The sequence below is a fragment of the Cervus elaphus genome, chromosome 7 (assembly GCF_910594005.1).
Source record: "Cervus elaphus chromosome 7, mCerEla1.1, whole genome shotgun sequence".
NCBI classification, from domain to species: Eukaryota; Metazoa; Chordata; class Mammalia; order Artiodactyla; family Cervidae; genus Cervus; species Cervus elaphus.
Window position 1 is genome coordinate 21,594,101 of NC_057821.1, and position 21,737 is coordinate 21,615,837.

A 21,737-nucleotide genomic window follows, 5' to 3' on the forward strand; every position below is an offset into this window, starting at 1 on the left:
GTGGGATCTAGTTCCCCAACGAGGGATTGAACCCCTGTCCCCTGCATTGGCAAATGGATTCTTAGTCACTGGATGACCAGGGAAGTCTCACGTCTATGTTTCTTTTTTTCCCAACAAGACGGTGAGCTCTGAGAGGTCAGCAGTGAAATTTACATAATTTACATATATCCACTAATATAGGGGACGCTTGGGTGTATGGTACATATACAATGAGAATATTGGATTTTTCCATCTGCTGGTGGAACTTGAGTGGATTTCAGCCCCAAAGGGGATTCTCAGATTTCTTTCCCTAGAAGATCCAGAGCAAAAGAAGATCCAGGAAGCAAAATGAGGATGAGGGATCTCTGGGATTAAGAATGAGGGCCTCTTTCTGTGTTACAAGAACCCTTTAATCCAGGTTTTGAAAAATGCCACAGCTGATAAATGTGAGTGTGGTTTTTGAAATATGGACTTGCGAGAGCGAGAAAGTCCATGAATGCTAAAAATTTGGAAAAGATTTGTGAGGGTTTCAAAGTTAGAATGATGTATAACTGTCCATGTCATCTTCCAAGAGCCTTGGTCCTTGTATCTATCAGTAGAGGGTAAGTTATGCTGAAGTAACAAATAGCCCACAAATTTTAGCAACTAAAAATAATCGTCAAAAAAAAAAAAAAAATCGTCACTTTTGCCCATCACAGGTGAGCAGGCCCCCATACCTGTTACTCAGGAAGTCAGGATGGAGTGGCTACCATTTTGAATTGCTGCTCTTCATGGCAGAACAACCTGCATGACCCCATCCAACTACAAGGAGGTTGGGAATGGCAGTGTCACCTTGTACCTGAACTAGGGACATCCAGAGACAATTAGAGAACCAAACAACCATAATCTTCATAACCAGAAAGCCAGCCAAAGACAGAATTCCAAGCACAGACACTTGTGCTTCCCGTATCCCATTTTCAGGCTTAGGCAGATGCGTGAGGATGTTAGTAGCTGTGACCAAGTACCACAGATCTTGTGCCATCTCTAGAGTTGTGGATCCTTTGCCAGAAAGAGAAGCCTTGGCCTTTTGTGAGAGTCTGCATGTGCTCACTTAGTGTGTGACTCATCCATTTTTCGGCACGCTGCCCCTCCCACGGCAGAGACTACTCCCAAGCAGGACTTGCCTGTCAGGCTGCAGGGCATATGGGGCTGGCTGCCTGTGTCAGGCAGAGCCCAGCCTGACGGCCTCAGCCAGGGCACCACCATTCGGGGCTGAATTGACTGCTCAGAGATACAGGAGCCCAGCTTGCTGGTTTGCTGTGAGATATGGCAAAGGGAAGTCATTGACACCTGCATCTCCTGCTGCCGGGAGTAGGTCGAATTTGCCAGTGACAAATTCGCCAGTGTCGTTGGCTAGCCACAGTGAGTAGCCCCATGACTTTCTCAGTCCAAGGCCTTCCTTTGGAGAATTTCAGGGATGAGCAGCCAATGAGGCAGTGTAGTGTGGGCTTTCATTAATAACGTATACAGGGAGTTAGTCTTAAAAAGGAATTTGGTAACCTAGGGGCACTTGGCAGAATTCAATAAGAGCACTAATCTGGTAGGAAAATATTGTTTTTGTTTATTACTCTCTGCTTCTCTGATCCCATGCAAATAGAGTCCAGGAAACTAGAATCTTTAAAGAAATTTTTCTTTGATGACTTGACAGTGATTAAGTACAGATACAGAAGCTAATCAACTTTTTTAAAATCATGATTTTCCCTCAGCACACTTTGTAATGTTTTGTCTATAATTTTGGCTTATTATCAAGTCATCACTAGCCTTAAAGTCTCCTTGAATACAGAGGAATCTTTTTACACCCTCACACACAAAAATTCTGCACTTCTAACGACTCACCTATGGCATTAAGAATTCCTGATCCTGAATGCTGTTTTCCTGAGATCAGACTTTCTCAGGAGGAATACAAAGTTTGGGTAGATTTCTCTTGACTTGTGTTGTTCTTTGCATGGCGGGTCGGGGAGAGGTGGTAGCCACCCAGACATCCCCATGTCTATTGCTTTTCATGTTCTTCCTTAAAATATTGTTGAAATTGGTGCTTAATTTGAGTCTTTCCTTTTTCTGAAGGATTCTTTGTATTTGTTGAGTGTGAATTTTGAAAGTTTAGTTCTGCTTAAAAACTTTTTTCCCTTTGAATTTTGACAAAATGAGTTTTCCCCTCTAAAGTAAACTTGCCTATTAAAGAATGAGGCTTGACTGGGCCTCGCATTATTTGGGTTTATTAAATTTTCTCCTAGAAAATTCATTCATATTTTTACAGTTTGGAAAAATCAGTTTATTTGTAGCTTACAGGAATGATTTCAAGTACATGTCTGGGCAAATGTTTAGCTTTAAAAACTGCAAAACTGGGACTTCCCTGGTGTTCCAGTGGTTAAAACTTTGCCTTCCACTGCAGGGTGAAGGATCCTTGGTCAGGGAACTAAGATTCCACATGCCTGAGGCCAAAAAACCAAAACATAAAACAGAAGCAATATTGTAACAAATTCAATAAAGACAAAAAAAAAAAAAAAAAAAAACCCCTGCAAAACTTAAAAGACAGCAAAAACTATTTTCTGTCTTTAGAACTATCTTAAGATCATAAAGACCCAAATGCCTTTTCCAACAGTATTTGCATGATATAGAGTTATGGCATCATTGTCTTTTTGCAAAATAAATGATATTTTGTAAACAAAAACCAAGGCTTTCATTCAAATATGAGGTGATCAGGGGACAGTTCCAAGCCTGGTGACTGCTTGATCTTTCTAAAATTGGACATGGATGCAGAGGCACACGGGTTGGGAGTAGAAGTGGTTTGCCCGGGTCCAGCCAATAATGGGATGTAGTATCCATAGACAGTCATATTTCTAAATATGTCTGAAAAGAATAATAGAACTAGCTGAGATTCAGTCTACCTTGTATTATCAGGTTTTGGTGATTCTAAACCACATCAGTGATATGATACAACACTTGTCATCTCGAGGACACACCATTCCCCTCCCTCTCCTCCTCCCCACACCTCCCCTTTCAGATGGAGCCTGGCTTGTGCAAGGCTTGACTTAATTCACCAACTGGCTACTTTAGTGGTTGTTGCTTCCACAAAACCATAGCCTGTGGTCTAATTATCTTTAATCCCATCCCACTCTCGGGAATACACAGCTTCTGGTTTTAAAAGGTCTTCCCTGGGGGCTCCGATGGCTTGGGTTGGTAAAAAAAATATATATTCCTCTTATTGTAATCTTGATCTTCCAAGTCAATAAGCCCTCTGTTGTTGTTGCTAATTTAGGGATGAGGTTATAGAATTTTATTGCCTCGGAATATTATTCCTGACTCTTTTGATAGCAATAAACAAACTCTTAAGTCATGCTACTTTAAGGCCCGAAGGTGATTTTATGATGATGATACTAAGGTGGCTCATAGAACCCAGGGCATGAAATATAGGATCTTGAGTGTTGTCAGGACACCTTTTTTAATCTTTGTCTTTCTTGGTGTATCTACTTCATTTTGTTCTCTTTTTTGTTTTGTAGTTAGGGGTGTTCTCAATCCCATAACACGAACATCAGCTGGGGACTTAAAAAAAAACCCACTCATCACTAAATGTTGATAATTAGTGCAATCTAGGTGAAGGATATGTAGGGTTTCACTGTACTATTCTTTCAACTTTTCAGTAGTAATGAAATTATTCAAAATAAAAAGTTTGGGGAAAAATATTAGTGTTTGAGTCTTACTGTCAGAAATTCTGATTCAGTGGTTCTGGGGTAGGATCCAGACATTGGCAACTAAAAGTAAATAAAGAAAGCTTTTCTGGGAATCCTAATGTGTAAAGCTGAAAATTACTGGCGTGAGCTGCTGTCTCTTTCAGCTTCTCTAGAAGAGAGTGAGTGTTTTGAAAAAAATGACATAATTTGAAAGATAGCTAAAGTAGGAAATAATGGCTTTGGCTTATCAACAGATACTCTCAGATGCAGCAGTTCAGGACTCAATTTGCATTTCTGTTGGAGGAATACATTGGACACCTATTATTATTATTATTACATTATTAATCATTTTGCCTAGATAAACCCTCACCTCACCCACACTTTTTAGAAACTGCCTACATCTTCCTTGTTTACTGCACATGGAGCTGAAAGATGGGCCTGGCCACAGCTGATTGGATTAGGGGAAGGCAGCTGACCTAAGCTAGGCAGACCAGTCCTCACCCCAGGAATCTTCAGGAAGGAAAGATTAAGAGGATTCACCGCTCAGAGATCTTCATTACAGAAGTTTGAGAAGATACATTCCAGCAAGACCTAAGTGAATATAGAGAAAAGGCACAGAACACAAGAAAGAAAGTGACTCCCAGGAGGAGTAGTGTCTCTTTTCCGAAACTCAGAACTGAACAGGGCGGGCATGTTGTTTCAGGTTTAGGAGCTAGGTGACGCCTTGTTTCCATATTGGGTTTTGTGTTTTTTGTGTTTTGTTTTGTTTTAAACTCCCCACTATTTTTAAAAATAATGTAATTTTTTTAAATTTAATTTTTGGCTGTGCTGGGTCTTTGTTGCTGTGAGGGCTACTCTCTGTTGCAGTGCTCAGGCTTCTCATTGTGATGGTTTCTCTTGCTGAGGAGTGTCGGCTCCAGGGCGAGGACGTCAGTAGTTGCAGCTCATGGGCTCAGTAGTTGCAGCTCCCCCGGCCGAGAGCACAGGCTCAGTAGCTGTGGCGCGCAGGCTTAGTCGCTCTGCAGCATGTGGAATCTTCCCAGATCAGGGAGCGAGCTCGTGTCTCCTGCATTGGCAGGTGGATTCTTTACCACTGAGCCACCAGGGAAGCCCCTCCATATATATATTTTTTAATTTCTGAAGATCTATTTGCAGACATTTTCCTCTATTTATATTAGAAAATATTCATGATTTCCATATGTATGAGTTGTGAACAGCTATTTTCATATATATAATATAAATGAGAGAATACCAAATGTCAAATAAGATGGAGCTAAAGTTCACAAAGATAACCCATGAGACTGTTGCATCCTATTGACTGATGTTCCCTTTGCTATTATAAAATTATGTATGTGTATATATATATATATATAAAACACTGCTACCTCATACTAATATATTATCAAAGCTCTTCATAAATGGTTTTAATATTTATGTAATATTCCTTTATATAGATTTATCAGAATTTACTATGCACTGTATTATTATTTGACAGTTATCTGTGCAGTCGCTCAGTCGTGTCTGACTTTGTGACCCCAGGGACTGTGGCCTGCTGGGCTCTTCTGTCCCTGGAATTTTCCAGGCAAGAATACTGGAGTGGATTGCCACTTCTTACTCCAGGCAATCCTCCTGACCCAGGGATGGGACCCTGGTCTCTTGTGTCTCCTGCCTTGGCAGCCGGATTCTTTACCACTTGCTCCACCTACTATATGTTATGCAAGTGTGATCAGCAAACTTACATAGTCATGCTTTTTTCTGTACTTCAAGTTACTTCTATGTGATGGCATTCCAGAAGTGCTTCAATGCCACAATAGTTTGGGTTTACCTAGTTACTTAGCCTTTCTTTCCAAATTTTGTATACGTTTATGATCTCTTGAATTTATCTCAACTGCCTCTGTCAGAGTAAATTCTCTCTTTGGTTTTGTGGTGACTCATGAGGCAGGTGGTTCTTGGGGTACACCTTTACCAAGTGCCTGCGTAGACGCCATCAACCCATGTTCCTGCCTGTTTGCTGTTTACCTTTCAGGTATGAGTACTTCATTACTCATCATGGCTTAAAATCTGCATGCATAAAGAGAAAAACATCCAATTCAAAGGCAGGTTAGTGAAGCTTGCCAAGGCTCAGGGGAACCAGTGAAGCTGATGGAAAGTTTAAAAAACTGGGCATCTAGAGAAAACAGAGGACTTACATAAACATATCAGAGGAGGTAGTTCTGTGGGTATGGTTGGGATCATAGAGGGTCATCCTTGCGCCCAAGAATTTGGCCCATTGACCAGGGTCAGTGCCTTTACTTCCTACTGTTGGAGACGTTTAGTTCAGGTCAGTCGCTCAGTTGTGTCTGACTCTTTGCGACCCCATGGACTGCAGCACTCCAGGCTTCCCTATCCATCACCAACTCCTGGAACTTGCTCAAACTCATGTCCATTGAGTTAGTGATGCCATCCAACCATCTCATCCTTTGTCGTCCCCTTTTCCTCCTGCCTTCAATCTTTCCCAGCATCAGGGTCTTTTCCAATGAGTCAGTTCTTCGTGTTAGGTGGCCAGATTTGGAGAGGTTGCCTCTGGGAAATTCCTGTTAGAATGTACACTTACCTGGGATGATCAAATCACAAACCATTAATATTCACTTTCGCATTATTGGTAGTCAACCTATCTGATTAGTTCCTTCTTGGCAGTCAGAAGAATTCCAAATGGCTAAGACCCAAGAAAGGAGGTCATTGATGTGGCAAAATTTGCTTCAGAGTAAGGAAGGAGCTTCGTTCAAGAACAGAGATTTTAGACTGGAGTAAAAATGAGACCCTGAGCATCTGGGCACAGCATGGACATGACTCAGGGTGAAGACTGAAGGAGTTCTGAAGGCAATTCTACTTAGGTTGTATATTGCTAAAAGATTATTTAAACCTAGATCTCTCTATCTATCATCTATCTCTGACATCACTGTTTCCATCTGTGTCCCTAACTATATCTATGTATATATATATTTTTTACTGAGAGAGAGATAGTGATCAGTTCTTTTACATCTCCAATGAAGACAGGAAGGAGGACAGGGACAGATCGATGCAGTTTAAAAAGCCCTTGATCAAGAGTCAAAAGAATCTGGTTCCAGTAACTTGGGGTATGATCTTGGAAAAGCCCTGCTATCTGGACAATTTCCTCTTTGATAAAAAAGGGAAAATGGTAACTTTTTTGTTTACTGCATAAAATTTTATGAGGTCAAGGTAAAAGTCAATATGTGAAATGTTCTGAAGGAATTAACTCCATACAAAGATCAGCTCTTTCTTATATCAGAAAAGACACGTGACATACTGAAAAAAATTGCAGATCTGGGTTTAAATCTTAGCTATGCCACTTAGTAATTTTGAGGTTAGCCAGGGTCAAATTTTATCCCTTTAATTAAAAAAAAACTGTGGCAGTCACTCAGTTACTTAGAACTACGCAAAGGGTGAATATAAATATAGTGTCAGACACATAGTAATAGGCAGTGTCTATTTGTTTTACCAATCTCTTGCCTTTCATAGTGTCTGCATTTAGGCAGGAGGAGGGATTGGTCATTGACTAGGGGTGAAAGAGTACAATGTCTACAGGATAGACGCTATGGAATCTTCCACCCCTGAGATCATCTGAAGTGTATTCCCACAGTCTGTCTGGGAACTTACATAGTGTTTTGTGGATCTCACTAGAAGCCTCAGCAATTCACGTCGAAACCTACTTATGCAAGTAGGAGCCGCAGACTCAGGTGACCAGGCTGGTGATTGAAATACTCCTGGGTGTCTGATCAAAATATGTCTGGAGTTTTCTTGACTCTTGTTTGTGTTTGCCATGATTGCTATTCCAATACTTTCTTTTTTCCTAGTCAAGATTTAAGGGTTAAGGTTGTAGAATTTTTCCCCCTCAAATCACTCTATAGAACCACTCTGGTCTCTATGACTTGTATGTGTGAGTGTGTTTAAATTAAACAAATGTTTGTTTCCAATGGAGCCATACGCAAAACACATGCAGTGTGCAGCCCATATGCTTTCTTTCTGCCTGTTTTGTCTTTACCACTCAACCTATGGCTTTGGGGATGGAGGAATTTGACATAAAGATAGGAAGAAATATTTCAGAATTGAATTGCTAACAAATTTGGGAATTGCTTTGTGGAATCTGGAACTTAGGGACACTTCCTGTCATGTCTACTTGTCTTGCTTTGACTTCAAGTGTCCGGAGATCTCCAGGGAGCAAACCCCAGCCAAGTTGCCACCCAATGGGTGGTGCTTCAAGAGTGCCATTAGACTTCGACTTCCCGAGATGTTGAGGGGACACGGAAAGTAGTCATCCTTGCTGTCATTGTTTAATTTCTATTTAGGACACCACTGTTTAATTTCTGTTACGGCATTGCTTGGAGACAGGAAGCTCATTTTATGTTTGTTGAGAAAATACATAAATGAACATCATAAGCACTTTTTTCATATTTAGAAAGTGGTCAACAGAGAATGAGAAAACATTCTACGTTGAAATGTTATCTGTACAGATCTAGCTATTGTAATCATTCATGTTGCTGAGGTTTTTGGTTTTGTTGATTTTTTTTGATAAAGGAAAGGGGAGCAGTTTCTTAATAAAAATGCTTAATAAAAAATAAAAAAATGCTTAATAAAAAGCATTCCAGCACTTTGTATTTGGAATGTTTCACTGTGTGAAATTTCAGAGCTGAGGTGATTGCTTCATGAAATTTTTTTTGGTGAGAATCATGATTCATGAGAATCATGAAGTGACATTTCTCATATTGTACATTCTGGAGAGATAAATCTTTTCTGAAATAAATGTCCTTAACAAATTTTTTTTTGGCTTGAGCTGCATGGAATAAACACTTGTTTAAATTAATTAATTAATTTGGCTGAGCCAGGCCTTAGTTGTAGCACTCAGGACCTTCAGTTGCATCAGGTGGGATCTAGTTCCCCGACCAGGGATCAAAACTGGGACCCGAGCATCGCGAGTATGGAGTCTTAGCCACTGGACCACCAGGGAAGTCCCTGGAACCGACATTTTTAAACATCTGTTTGAGAGGGAAGCATCCCACTCCAGCTACCCCTGCCTTTCAGAAAGGTGTGGAGCAAGCCTGGGAAAGCAGGTCTGGATCATCAGAAACCTTGACTTTTTGCATGAAAATGGGGAAGGAAGGAGGCTGGGTTGGGGAGAGGGTAGTCAAAGATTGGATTCCTGTTACTGTTTTGCCACTATACTTTTACTTCTAAGTTTTCTGCTTGCACGGAACTAGAGGAAGAGCTCATGACTTCGGCTAAATGTCAACAAATCTGGAAGAAAAAGGATTTCCTTAAGTCCAGATTAAAATATATCACTTTTAGTAACTCAGACAGGGAAAGACAGATATAGTATGATATCACTAGTATGTGGAATCTAAAAAAAAACTGCTACAAATGAACTTGTTTACAAAATAATAGACTCACAGACTTAGAGAACAAATACAGGAGGAAGCAGGGGTGGTGGGGGGAAGGGATATTTAAGGAGTTTGGATTGACATGTACACACTGATGAATTTAAAATGCATAACCAACAGGGACCTACTGGATAGCACAAGGAACTACTATGTAACAACTTAAATAGGAAAAGAATTTGAAAAAGAATAGATATATATATATATATTTGTGTGTGTTTAACTGACTCATTTTGCTGTACATCTCAAACTAACACAATATTGTAAACCAATTACAGTTCAATTAAAAAATTCTTTTTAATTAAAGGAGAATAAAACACTATAGGACTTTGAGAAAACTGTTAATGATGGTCTGAAACAGGCAGTGTAAAATATTTTAAATAATCATTAGATTTCTGTGGAATTTCAGCTAAGCAATTCTTTCCATGCAGCAAACATGATTTTAAAATGCAATTTGCCTAGTCTTTAAAATAATGGCATTATTTTCTTTTTTTTTTAGTTCTACCACTTTATTGCTACCAACCCATCTCCCTCCACCCTCACGCACACATGCTCAGTCATGTAATCCCGTGAACTTCAGCCCACCAGACTCCTCTGTACATGGACTTTTCCAGGCAAGAATACTGGAGTGGGTTGCCATTTCCTTCTCCAGATGGCATTGTTTTCTATAGAATTATGCATGGTTGGGATAAAGACTATTTGTTTTTCACCAAATAATGGTCAAATAGTCAGTATCAACCATTGCAAAAGCTCCTGGCCTTTGTTGATGACATCCAAATCTCCTTCCATCTAAAAGCGAAGAAACAGCCAACACCACTCAAAGAATATCTTACTCAGGGATAAAAAAATATTGAAGTTATTAAAATTTATATCTATAGAGCATGGACTCTGATGCAAATCCTCAGTTCTTCCAGTCTCCTTTCTCTCCCCCATTCCTTTCCTCTTTCTTATGGAGTTTTCTATGTCCTTATCATGTGTCCAACATGGTTCTAGATGCTAAGAAATCATTTTAGTTTTGACATCAGTTTTGGCAGAAATAACAAATACCTTAGGGCATGTCTAAAATCAGCTTTGAAGAAGCTGCTACCTACCTATGAAAATATAGCTCTAGAGTTAGGTGGAAAGGAGGGAGCATAGGTCAAGCCTGGTGCTTACTCTCCTTCAAAAGCGATTTCTAACCTGAGTTTGCATGTGGGAACGCCAGCTCACCTTCCAACCTAGCCACCCACAGGTTTCTCAGCCCTGCCTAACCCAGAGAGAGCACCATCCTTCCTGCTCCCCAAATATGGGCTGGATATGTCACACCCCAGTAGGCAGATGCCTTTGGAGGGATTCCCATGCTAGGTGTTACATGCAAGACAACAGCAGAACCTGAAGGTTATCACAGCGATTGCCTGCACCTCCCAGGGCCAGCTGGTGCGCATACCTGCGGCATCCTGGTAAGGTCTAGGGAGACCACGGGGACCCCACCTCTGGAGCAGAGGAGCCCAAGCAGACAGCGCTAAGGACAGAACCCAGTCTCAGGCTGACTGGTTCTGCGTGGAACATTGAAAGCTTCTGATGGGAGACATTTTGCCTTTTCGTTTGTTCTTCTAGTAGCCAGAAAGTCAACTGTGCTGAAGACGATGACTCAGATGCTTCTGCTCTTGCTGTACGGCTTCATGTTTCTTTTGGCCACAGAGTCCTGCAGGACGTTATGCCAGGTAAGAAGAGGGAGGTGGGTGGATGAGCTGGTGGGGAGACCGAATGGAAACTAGAACCCATGAGTTAGCCAGCCCATCTGAGCTGAAGGGTAGGTAGAAGATGGGGTGAAAGTGAAAGTGAAAATCGCTCAGTTGTGTCTGACTCTTTGCAAGCCCAGGGATCGAACCCAGGTCTGCTGCATTGTGGGCGGATTCTTTACCAGCTGAGCCACAAGGGAAGCCCAAGAATACTGGAGTGGGTAGCCTATCCTTTCTCCAGGGGATCTTCCTGACCCAGGAATCGAACTGGAGTCTCCCGCATTGCAGGCAGATTCTTTACCAACTGAGCCGTGAGGGAAGCCCGAAGACAGGGTAGAATTGTCCAGCCAGAAGAAACTGCAACTGAAGGTCACTGAAATCCGTTTTAGCTAATAGCTGCCAATTATTTTCCCATCTGTTTTTTCCATAACTTCCTGAGATGCAAAGGGGTCCAAATGATGTAAGGGTAATCCACTCTTCTTCCCATATCCTTTGATGGTGAAGCTTTCAGTGGCTGATAAACAGGGTGGTGCCTCTTCCTTAAAGGCACTGGAGAATGTGGAGGCTGGCAGGAGTGTTACCTTGACTGTGTGTGTGTGTTAGTTAAGTCGTGTCTGACTCTTTGTGACCCCATGGTAGCTTGCTAGGCTCCCCTGTCCATGGAATTCTCCAGGCAAGAATACTGGAGTGGGTTGTCATTTCCTTCTCCAGGGGCTCTTCCTGACCCAGGGATTGAACCTGAGTCTCCTGCATTGCAGCAGATTCTTTACCATCTGAACTATTGGGAAGTCTCCAACCTTGACTGGGAGATGGTTAATGGCATTGAGTGAGCAGGACTTAGGAATGGTCCTGACACCGTGAAACACTGTCACACCCAAAATGGCATCTCCTTTGAGGAGCCTGATGGTGAACACCACCAAGGGGCAGGAAGGAGTAATGAGCACCTTGGTCATGTGGCAGCCTGGATGGGAGGGAGTTTGGGGGAGAATGAACACGTGTGTATGTATGACTGAGCCACTTTGCTGTTCACCAGAAATGATCGCAACATTGTTAATCAGTTATAACCCAGTATAAAATAAAAACCTAAATAAAGGATTCTTTCTAGAAGTTTCCAAATAATATTCACCCTGTGAGTAATGTGCCCCTGGATGGGAATTTTCTCCATGACTCCCCTCCCCCTAATACTGAGTCACAGCCCAGTTTCTGGGAAAGATTAGAGACCCCCTCAGAAAGGCCTTTTCTGGGAGGCACCCCAACCCCACACTATTTCCTCTTCATTTCCTCATCCACACTCTTCCACAAGACAGAACTTGGAGGCTGAGCATGGGAGGCTGGCTTTGTTTTCTTGATAATTGGGGACTCACCTTACCAGAAATGTTCCATCATTTTCTTTTCAATTTACAAGTTGCTGGGGGCTGAGCTTTCTTTGGGGTGCTGTCTGCCTTCCAACCTCTCTCAGGCAATTCTGCAGGTTTAGCGGGTGATGGGTTTGCAAGTGTCTTGTTCACAGTATTAGTCCGAGGATTGTTGCTACGTGTGTGTGTGTGTGTGTTGTGGCTCAATTGTGTCTGACTCTTTGCGACCCCATGGACTGTAGCCTACCAAGCTGTTCTGTCTGTGCATTGTTGCTAGCTGAAGCTTAAGTGGCCCCATCGGATACCAGCCTAGAAATGAAGAGGTCACATGGGGTTGTGTATACATGGACTTTGGCAAATTAACTGGAAGTGAATCAGTTCCTTCACTTGAGAAGACAGTTTCCAGAATTCCTTGGAAATAGCACACCATCACCTTCTGCCCTCCTACCTGACGAGCAGGATGTGACCTCACTGGAGTCTGTTTAATGGGCCAAGTACTATCCAGAATTGTTCATTTTGAAGTGCTTTATTATGGTTCCTTGGAGACCATGATCCACTCAAGATGGGCTGAGGGCATCTTGAAGTGCTTGCACTTCGCATGCATCTATTTATTTATTTATTTGGTTGGTTGGCACCAAGTGGCATGTGAGATCTTGGTTCCCTGACCAGAGGTCAAACCTGTGTCCCCTATATTGGAAGCATGGAGTCTTCACCACTGGACCCTCAGGGCAGTCCCTCCAGTAATAAATTAATAACAATATTTTTATAAATAAACTGCCAACATTTCCTCCCTACATTTTTTTGGCTGCATACTTAATGTCAATAATTTTGTAGTTTTCTTCTATAACAAAAATAGAAAGATGATTCAGTTTTACCTCTAAAATTGATGATCAAAATTTTTTTCATTCTTATTGCTAATTTTAAAAAAAGTAGCTTTCAGCTTCTCAATTCATTGTTAATAATGTCATGTAAACATGTAAGAAAGACTGTTTTCAAATTTGTGGAAACCAAATTTTTTTTCATATGTTAGTTGCAAGGTATCTCGAGCACTTAGGATTTTTTTGTTCTATGACTAATTGTAAATACTCTGAGAACGAATGCCAATTATATGTTGATGTCCTCCTTGTAATGCAGATATGACTGTAAGCTACATAAATATATCCTATTGAATCCAAACTAAACACATACCCAACTCAACTTCTACCAAAAACAGCTACATCCTTCGAGTGCTATCCAAAATAAGGGAGAATGTAAAGGAGGGGAAACTGGAAAAAGAAAAAAAAAAAGACTGAACAGATGATGGCTAAACTATTTTGCTTCTGAAAATTTAATAAAACATATGATAATGATGGAGCTTCCCTAGTGCCCCAATGGTAAATAATCTGCCTGTCAATGCAGGAGATGCAGGATTGATCCCTGGGTTAGGAAGATCCCCTGGAGAAGGAAATGGCAACCCACTCCAATATGCTTGCCTGGGAAATCCCATGGACAGAGGAGTCTGGGGGGCTACAGTCCATGGAGTCACAAAGAGTTGGACACGAGTTAGCAGCTAAACAACAACAACAATGATCATGTGAACACATTGCTAGACAATCTTTCAGTGCATGGAAGGGGCCCATGCAAGCTAGGGGTTCTGCAACTTAACCTTCATTAATTTCCAATAAGTCCACATCTACCCAGGGTGTATTTCCTGGATAGAAAGCAGATCATTCTTCCTGGAGTGGAAGGAGTTCTCCTGCTGAATAGCCGTGGAAAGAAATCTGTTCAGGCTGAGGGGAAATGGGACCATGGTGACAAATTCATGGTCTTAGATTTAGTGGCATGCTGGCATCAGAGCTGATTCAGATGTGATGAAAGTGAATCACTGGGTGCACATTTTAGTGATTGCGTTTGACCTGAATTTTAATTTTCCCTTCCTAGGCTGCCAGCAAGAGCAAGGAGCAGGTATCTACCAGGGCACACGGTATGTTGGCAGTAGTTACTAAGAGATGGGCGTGTTCCTACCCATCTGTTGTAATACAGAGCTCTTCTCAGCCCTCTGTCTCATGGCATGGTAGATGGCACACCTCGATGGCATGCATTTGGACTTTCTTTTTACTCCTCTCATCTTAAATTGTACCTTTGACCCCTGCTCCCTTCTTGCTCCATCCTGGTCTGAGAGTTCTTTGCCATAAATCCTTTGGATTGAACCAACTCAAAATAGAGCAGAGGCTATGTGGGGGGGGGTGGTCTATGAGACCCCATCGAGGACATAACTCCTTGTAAAGTTTTGGAACTGAGAAATTTCTTTTTTTTATAATACTTTTTTAAATTTACTTTTTTAATTGAAGGATAATTGCTTTACAGAATTTTGTGGTTTTCCGTCACACATCAACAAGAATCAGCCATAGGTACACTCATGTCCCCTCCCTCCCGAACCCCCCTCCCATCTCCCTCCCCATCCCACCCCTCTAGATTGTCACAGAGCCCTGATTTGAGTTCCCTGAGTCATCCAGCAAATTCCCACTGGCTATCTATTTCACATATGGTATTGTAAGTTTCCATTTTACGCTCCCCTTGCATCTCATCCTCTCCCTCCTCCCCTCCCCCCACGTCCATAGGTTGGTTCTCTATGTCTGTTTCTCCATTGCTGCTCTGAAAATATATTCATCAGCACCATCTTTTTAGATTCCATATATATGTGTCAGTATATGATATTTACATTTCTCTTTCTGACTTACTTTGCTCTGTAAAATAGGTTCTAGGTTCTCCCATCTCGTTAGAACTGACTCAAATGCATTCCTTTTTATGGCTGAGTAATATTCCATTGTATATATATACCACAGCTTCTTAATCCACTCATCTGTCGATGGATATCTAGGTTGCTTCCATATTCTAGCTATTGTAAATAGTCCTGCAATGAACATTGGGGAACATGTGTCTTTTTCAGTTTTGGTTTCCTCAGGATGTATGCCTAGGAGTGAGATTGCTGGGTCATATGTGGTTTTCTTCCTAGCTTTTTAAGGAATTGGAGTTGAGAAATTTCTTACAGAATATCAGGCATGCTGGCTTCCAAACTGTATTCTTGGGGAGCTAGCTGCAGGTGTGAGGCATGTTTAGGGGGTTCCTGTGAGGAGAGAGAGGGAGCTAGTGGACTGAACTGTGGGCTCTTCTCTCTTACTCACTTGTGCTGAGATGGTACCATTTTTATCTATTTTAAACCTTAGAGTTCAGGATACTAGTTTGTTAGAAATAATAGGAGGTTGTCACTGAAAGAGATGATGATCCCTGATCTATTTCAATCGTCCTGCACTTTACAAAGAAAAGACACCTGATGTCCATAGGACTGATGTGCCTTCACTGTGCAGACGCCGTGGTAACTGGCCCATGTGGTCCAGAGCCCAGACCTCTCCATCTGACGCTGACACCTTTTCTTTTCTCAGGTGAATGCCATGGCGCTTGTGTGGACAATTCCTACTGCAGCCAACCTTGCCCTCCAGACACTCCAGGGGATGTGGGGTTTTTATGCAGGCAAAAGAAATGGCACAAAGTTACTGACACCTGCCGGACTCTCACCGCCTTCAACATCTTCGAGGTAACATCCTTTCTCCCACCTGCAAAGTGGAGCCCCACACTAGCAGCACTGTTGACAGTAGTCAGGGCGTGGAAGCAACCTAAATGTCCATCAACAGCGAGATGGATAAAGAAGTTGTGGTATATGTATACAATATTGTGTATATTGTGTGTATTGTGTGTATATATATATATATATTCAGCCATAAAATATATATATATGTATTCAGCCATAAAAATGAATGAAATTGGATCATTTGTAGTCATGTGGTTGGACCTAGAATCTGTCACACAGAGTGAAGTAAGCCCGAGAGAGAAAAGCAAATGTTGTATATTAATGCACACATAGGGAATCTAGAAAAATGGTACAGATGAACCTATTAGTAGGGCGGGAATAAGAAACACAGACATAGAGAATGGACATGTGGCTGTGGCAGGGGAGGGGAGGGCGGAACGAACTGGAGAGTAGTATTGACATATATACACTACGATGAATAAAATAGACAGCCAGTGGGAAGCTGTTATGTAGCACAGTGAGCTCAGCCTACTGCTCTGTGACGACCTAGAGGGGTGGGAAGGAGACTCAAGAGGGTAGGGATATAGGTATACATATAGCTGATTCATTTTGTTGTGCAGAAGAAACTAATACAACATTACAAAGCAACTATACTTCAATTAAAAATAAGAAATTAGCAATGCAAGTAGCACTCAATAAGGGGAAAGTGGACATGAGGCTGTGCGGTTGGTAAGTGTGTTTGTACCTGTCCAATAAATCTATCAGTTCCAATAAAACTATATTTACCAAAAATCAGGCCATTTTTGGTGATAATAACCTGGTGACTATCGCCGTAACCTGGTGATCCAGGGGTTAAGACTCTGCACTCTTACTGCTGAGAGCCTGGGTTCGATTCCTTGTTATGTAACTAAGATCCCACAAGCCGTGCCGCATGCTCTGCCCCGCCTCCTGCCCCAAATCAGGTGGTTATCCTAGGGCCACAGTTTGACCTGCTTGCTCTCAAGGGTGAGACTCAAACCTGAATCCATGGGAGATCTATCAATACTTTCAGTCCTTCTGTATGGATGTTCCAACGGATTCATCCAAATTCAGTTCAGAATTTCTATTTTAAAAATATGCTCATATCTCATGCTTTGCCCCTCAAGAAGAGTAGAAATAAGCTTAGAGGGCACTAGAAATCTACCTACAGAATGAATGTGCAGCATACATACATAGAGGAAGTCAGAAGGGCTGTACTAAAGACCACAGTTGCTATTTTGGGCAGGAAGCAGGTGGCTGGCAAGGCAGGGCTTTCCTTTTTCTGTTGAAACACCGTGGTATTGGGCAGGTTATTCACAGCGAGTATGAGCTTGAGAATGTAAAATACAAAAACATTATGCAATATACAATCAAGTAATCAGACTGCTGTAAATTTTAGTAACATTCCTTTTCTGTTTAAAACAAAATGAACATTAAGAAACTTTTTGTTGTTTTTTGCCATTTCTTAGGAAGATTCAACTCATGTTCAAATATTTGGAGGATCAAAATTCAGTGAATATACCAAGAAGCCTGAGACCATTACAGATTTGTTAATGGAAAGGTGTCCACAGGATCTGTCCTGTGTGGTCAGGAACATTCAGAAGTCTCCCCGGATTCCAGGAAACATCGCTGTAATTGTGCAGCTCTTACACAACATCTCCACTGTGCCAATGACGGATGTTGGTGAGGCAAAGATGCAGGTGAGTGGTGGTGAGGATGTGGTGGAGTATCATCTTGATGAAAAGAAATGCAGGTGAGCTGGATACTCTATGAGCTTTTGGGGGCCTGAGAACCGTGTTTTTCATCTCAGTATCTCCAGGGCTTAGCACAGCAAGTGTTCAATAAATCATCATTGGAGAGTGAATGAAGAGCTAATGAATAGAAGAACGAAAAGGTGGAAACATTCAAACAACATTTAGAGAGACCACTTATGGGGTGTGGATCAAACCCCAGCGTACATCTTTGCAGTGTCTATTTGGCTATGGAAAACTAAGAACCACAGTAGCAGGGAGAAAGAGTCTTTTCTTACTTTCATTTGGAGTCAGAACAGGTTGCAAAAAAGGAGAATAACTGAGTGCAAAGAAAACAATCATACATATCTGCCTCAGGAATATAAAATGGAACTGGATCCTTTTTTTTTTTTTCGCTTTGATCTTCAAAGCAGAGGACATTGAAAACTAAGTTTAGCCTCTAGGATCCAGATTGGCATGTTCCTATACATGGGCTCCCTGATGGTTCATTGGTAAAGAACCCCCCCATCAATGCTGGAGCCACTGGTTCGATCCCTGGGTCAGGAAGATTCCCTGGAGAAGGAAATGGCAACCCACTCCAGCATTCTTGCCTGGGAAATCCCCTGGACAGAGGAGTTTGGAAGGCTACTGTCTGTGGGGTCACAAGAGAGTCGGACATGCCTTAGCAACTAAGCAACAACAAATGTTCCTATACAGGGTGCTGCTCACAACTGGGATTCATTAGATGCTAATTACGTAATGGGTGCTCTGACCAGGGTAAACAAATGCTAGTTTCACTAAGGTATGAAAAGGAATTGATGATGGCAACGGGCATGGGGAAGGAAGGCATTGCACAAAATGGGGAGGAAGGCAATTCCCTTGCAGCACTAACCTCACCTGGGAGTCTCCTGAAGATGCTGGCTCTACATAGACATGGAGAATAGATTGGTGGTTTGCCAAGGGGGAGGGTGGTGACAGAGGGCTGGATCGGGAGGTTGGAATTAGCAGATGCAAACTAGTATACAGAGAATGGATAAACAACAAGGTCCTACTGTATAGCACAGGGAACCATATTCAATATACTGTGATAAACCATAATGGAAAAGAAATGCAAAAGAATGTGTCTTTATATATATGTGTGTGTAACTGAGTCTGTTGCTGGACAACAGTAATTAATACAACGCTGTAAATCAACAATACTTCAGTTGTAAAAAAGGATGCTGATTCTGATTCACTAGGTCTGGGGTGGGGCCTGAGATTCTGGATCTCTAGGCAGTTCCAGGGGATGCCTTTGCTGCCAGCTGGAGGACCACATTTTAATGTATAATTTTAATTATTTATTTATCTATTTATGTAGTCTTGGCTCTGCTGGGTCTTTGTTGCTGCTCAGGCTTTGCTCTGTTGCAGAGAGCAGGGGCTACTTTCTAGTTATGGTGTGAGAGCTTCTTATTGCGGTGACTTCTCCTATTGCGAAGCCCGGGCTCTGGAGTGTGTGGACTTCAGTAGTTGTGGCTCCTGGGCTCTAGAGCACAGGCTCAACAGTTGTAGCGCATGGGCTTAGATGTTCCATGGCATGTGTGATCTTCTCAGTTCAGGGATCCAATCCGTGTCTTCCCCACTGGCAGGCAGATTCTTTACCACTGAGCCACCAGGGAAGTCCCAGGACCATGCATTTTAAAAAGTAAATCTTGATTGTCCTGGCAGATTCAGAGAGTGGCTCAGTACTAATCCTGGTTCTTCATTGACAGAGTTACAGCATCATGGCCAACCACATTCTTAATAGCAAAAGCATCTCAAACTGGACTTTCATCCCCGACAGAAACAGCAGCTGCATTCTGCTACATTCAATCAATTCTTTCGCAAGAAAGCTATTTTTCAATAAGCATCCCATTGACATAGCAGAGAGCTTCATCCATACGGTGGGAACCATCCTCTCTAGAGACAATGCTGGAAAGAATTTCACCTTTTCAATGAGAGTTAACGACACCAGCGACGTGGTCACGGGGAAGGTGTTGATCAGTAGAGAGGAACTTCAGGAGGTGCCTTCTCCTTCTCAGGCCGTCAGCATCGCATTCCCAACTCTCGGGGCCATCTTAGAAACCAGTGTTTTGGAAAGCATCACCGTGAATGGGCTTGTCCTGTCTGTCATTCTGCCCAAGGAACTTGAAAGAATCTCTCTGATTTTTGAAAAGATCAGCAAGTCGGAGGACAGGAGGACACAGTGTGCAGGCTGGCACTCCTTGGAGAGCAGATGGGACCGCAAGGTCTGCCAAATGATTCAGGAGAACTCCCAGCAGGTGGTTTGCAAATGTAGCCCAAGCAAGATATTTACCTCTTTCTCGATTCTGATGGCACCCCATGTCGTGCAGAGCCCGATCCTGATTTACATCACCTACATAGGCCTGGGTGTTTCTATTTGCAGCTTGGTCCTCTGCTTGTCCATCGAGGCCCTGGTCTGGGGCCAGGTGACAAAGACAGAGATCTCATTCTTACGCCACGTGTGCATTGCTAACATTGCGACCACCTTACTGATGGCTGATGTGTGGTTCATCGTGGCTTCCTTTCTCAGTGGTCCAATGAGGCGCCACAGCGCATGCGTGGCAGCAACCTTTTTTGTTCACTTCTTTTACCTTTCTGTGTTTTTCTGGATGCTCGCCAAGGCATTCCTCATCCTCTACGGAATCCTGATTGTCTTCCATACGTTGCCCAAGTCCGTCCTGGTGGCAGCTCTCTTTGCGGTGGGCTACGGGTGCCCTTTGCTCATCGCTGCTATCACGGTCGCTGCCACTGAGCCTGGCAAAGGTTATCTCCGGCCTGAGGCCTGTTGGCTCAACTGGGACATGACCAAGGCCCTTCTGGCTTTTGTGGTTCCGGCTCTGGCCATTGTGGTTGTCAACCTGCTCACAGTCACAGTGGTGATTGTCAAGACCCGGCGAGCGGCCATCGGCAGTTCCATGTTCCAGGAGGTGAGGGCCATTGTGAGGATCAGTAGGAACATTGCCATCCTCACGCCACTGCTGGGACTGACCTGGGGATTTGGCATAGCCACGGTCCTCAATGACGGCTTGCTGGCTTTCCACATCATCTTCTCCCTGCTCAATGCCTTCCAGGTAAGTCCAGAGGTTCTGACTGAGTCCACAGTGAGAGACTTTAGGAGAAAGTAATGTGATCAGGAGCTCATAGCATCATAATTCTTTATAAAAGACAAAGAATTTGAAATAGCCTATTGAGTCAGGAGGACTTCCCAGGTGGCGCTAGTGGTAAAGAATCTGCCTGCCAATGCAGGAGCCGCAGGAGATTCAAGATTGATCCCTGGGTCAGGAAGATCCTCTGGAGGAGGAAGTGGCAACCACTTCAATATGCTTGCCTGGAGAATCCCACGGACAAAGGAACCTGGCAGGTTACAATCCTCGGGGTGGCAAAGAGTAGGACATGATTGATTTGACTGAGCGTGCTCCTGGAAGGGAAATTGAGGCAGGAAGCAAGCTTTTGTTCCAGAAAGACCTGGATTAAAATCTAGACTCTCTGACTTATGAATGTGTAACACTCTCTTGGGATAGTTGCTTAACTTTGCCAAGACATGTTTTCTTCCCTTATGAAATGGGTAGAATTCCCATTTTATAGGACTGTTTAAAAAGGAAAGAAAACAGTGAATGGGGGACTTCCCTGGTGGTCCAGTGGCTAAGACTCTGCACTCCCAGTGCAGAGGGCCAGGTTTGTTCTCTGGTCAGGGAGCTAGATCCCACTTGCTGTAACCTGAGATTCCTCAAGTCCCAACTGAAAGATCCTGCATACTGCAACTAAGACTTGTAACAGCGAGATAGATAAATAAAATATTAAAAGCTGAGCTGTTGCTGTTTAGAAACTAAATAAAACTACTTCCCCCAAAATCTAGGTATGTAAGTGGAGGTATTAAAATGTGCCCATATATTATATTTCTTTCTATTTAAACTTAAAAAAATTTAAATTTATTTTTACTTTTTTATAAAAGTGTTTTCTTGGAGGATAATTACTTTACACTGTTGTGTTGATTTCTGCTGTGCAACAATGTGAATTAGCCATGAGTACATATATGTCCCTTCCCTCTTAAACCTCCCTCCCACCCCATCACCATTTAGAATTTTTACAGGCCTTTGGAAACCATCTTATTTTAATGAGGCAAGCCATCCAGAGTGATATTAAAGACAATCTCTCTTCTCATCTTTCACCTCTGTGAATTAAGTG

At 42.5% G+C, this 21,737-nt stretch overlaps 1 protein-coding gene across 4 annotated transcripts in view; it reads left to right on the forward strand.

Annotated features, from left to right (window-relative positions):
* The first annotated feature begins 1,170 nt into the window (after nt 1-1,170).
* Nucleotides 1,171-21,737, forward strand: part of ADGRF2 (adhesion G protein-coupled receptor F2) — a 36,403-nt gene continuing 15,836 nt past the window's right edge. For 2 of the 4 annotated variants that reach the window (XM_043907679.1, XM_043907678.1), the window contains exons 1-6: nt 1,171-1,380; nt 10,718-10,824; nt 14,118-14,160; nt 15,620-15,771; nt 17,253-17,483; nt 19,262-20,623. In XM_043907679.1, coding sequence (XP_043763614.1) covers nt 10,747-10,824; nt 14,118-14,160; nt 15,620-15,771; nt 17,253-17,483; nt 19,262-20,623 — 1,866 coding nt within the window. In that variant the 5' untranslated portion in view covers nt 1,171-1,380; nt 10,718-10,746. Of the gene's footprint in view, nt 1,381-5,631; nt 5,716-10,717; nt 10,825-14,117; nt 14,161-15,619; nt 15,772-17,252; nt 17,484-19,261; nt 20,678-21,737 lie in introns of those variants that run through there. The other 2 variants (XM_043907681.1, XM_043907682.1) reach the window with 2 other exon arrangements.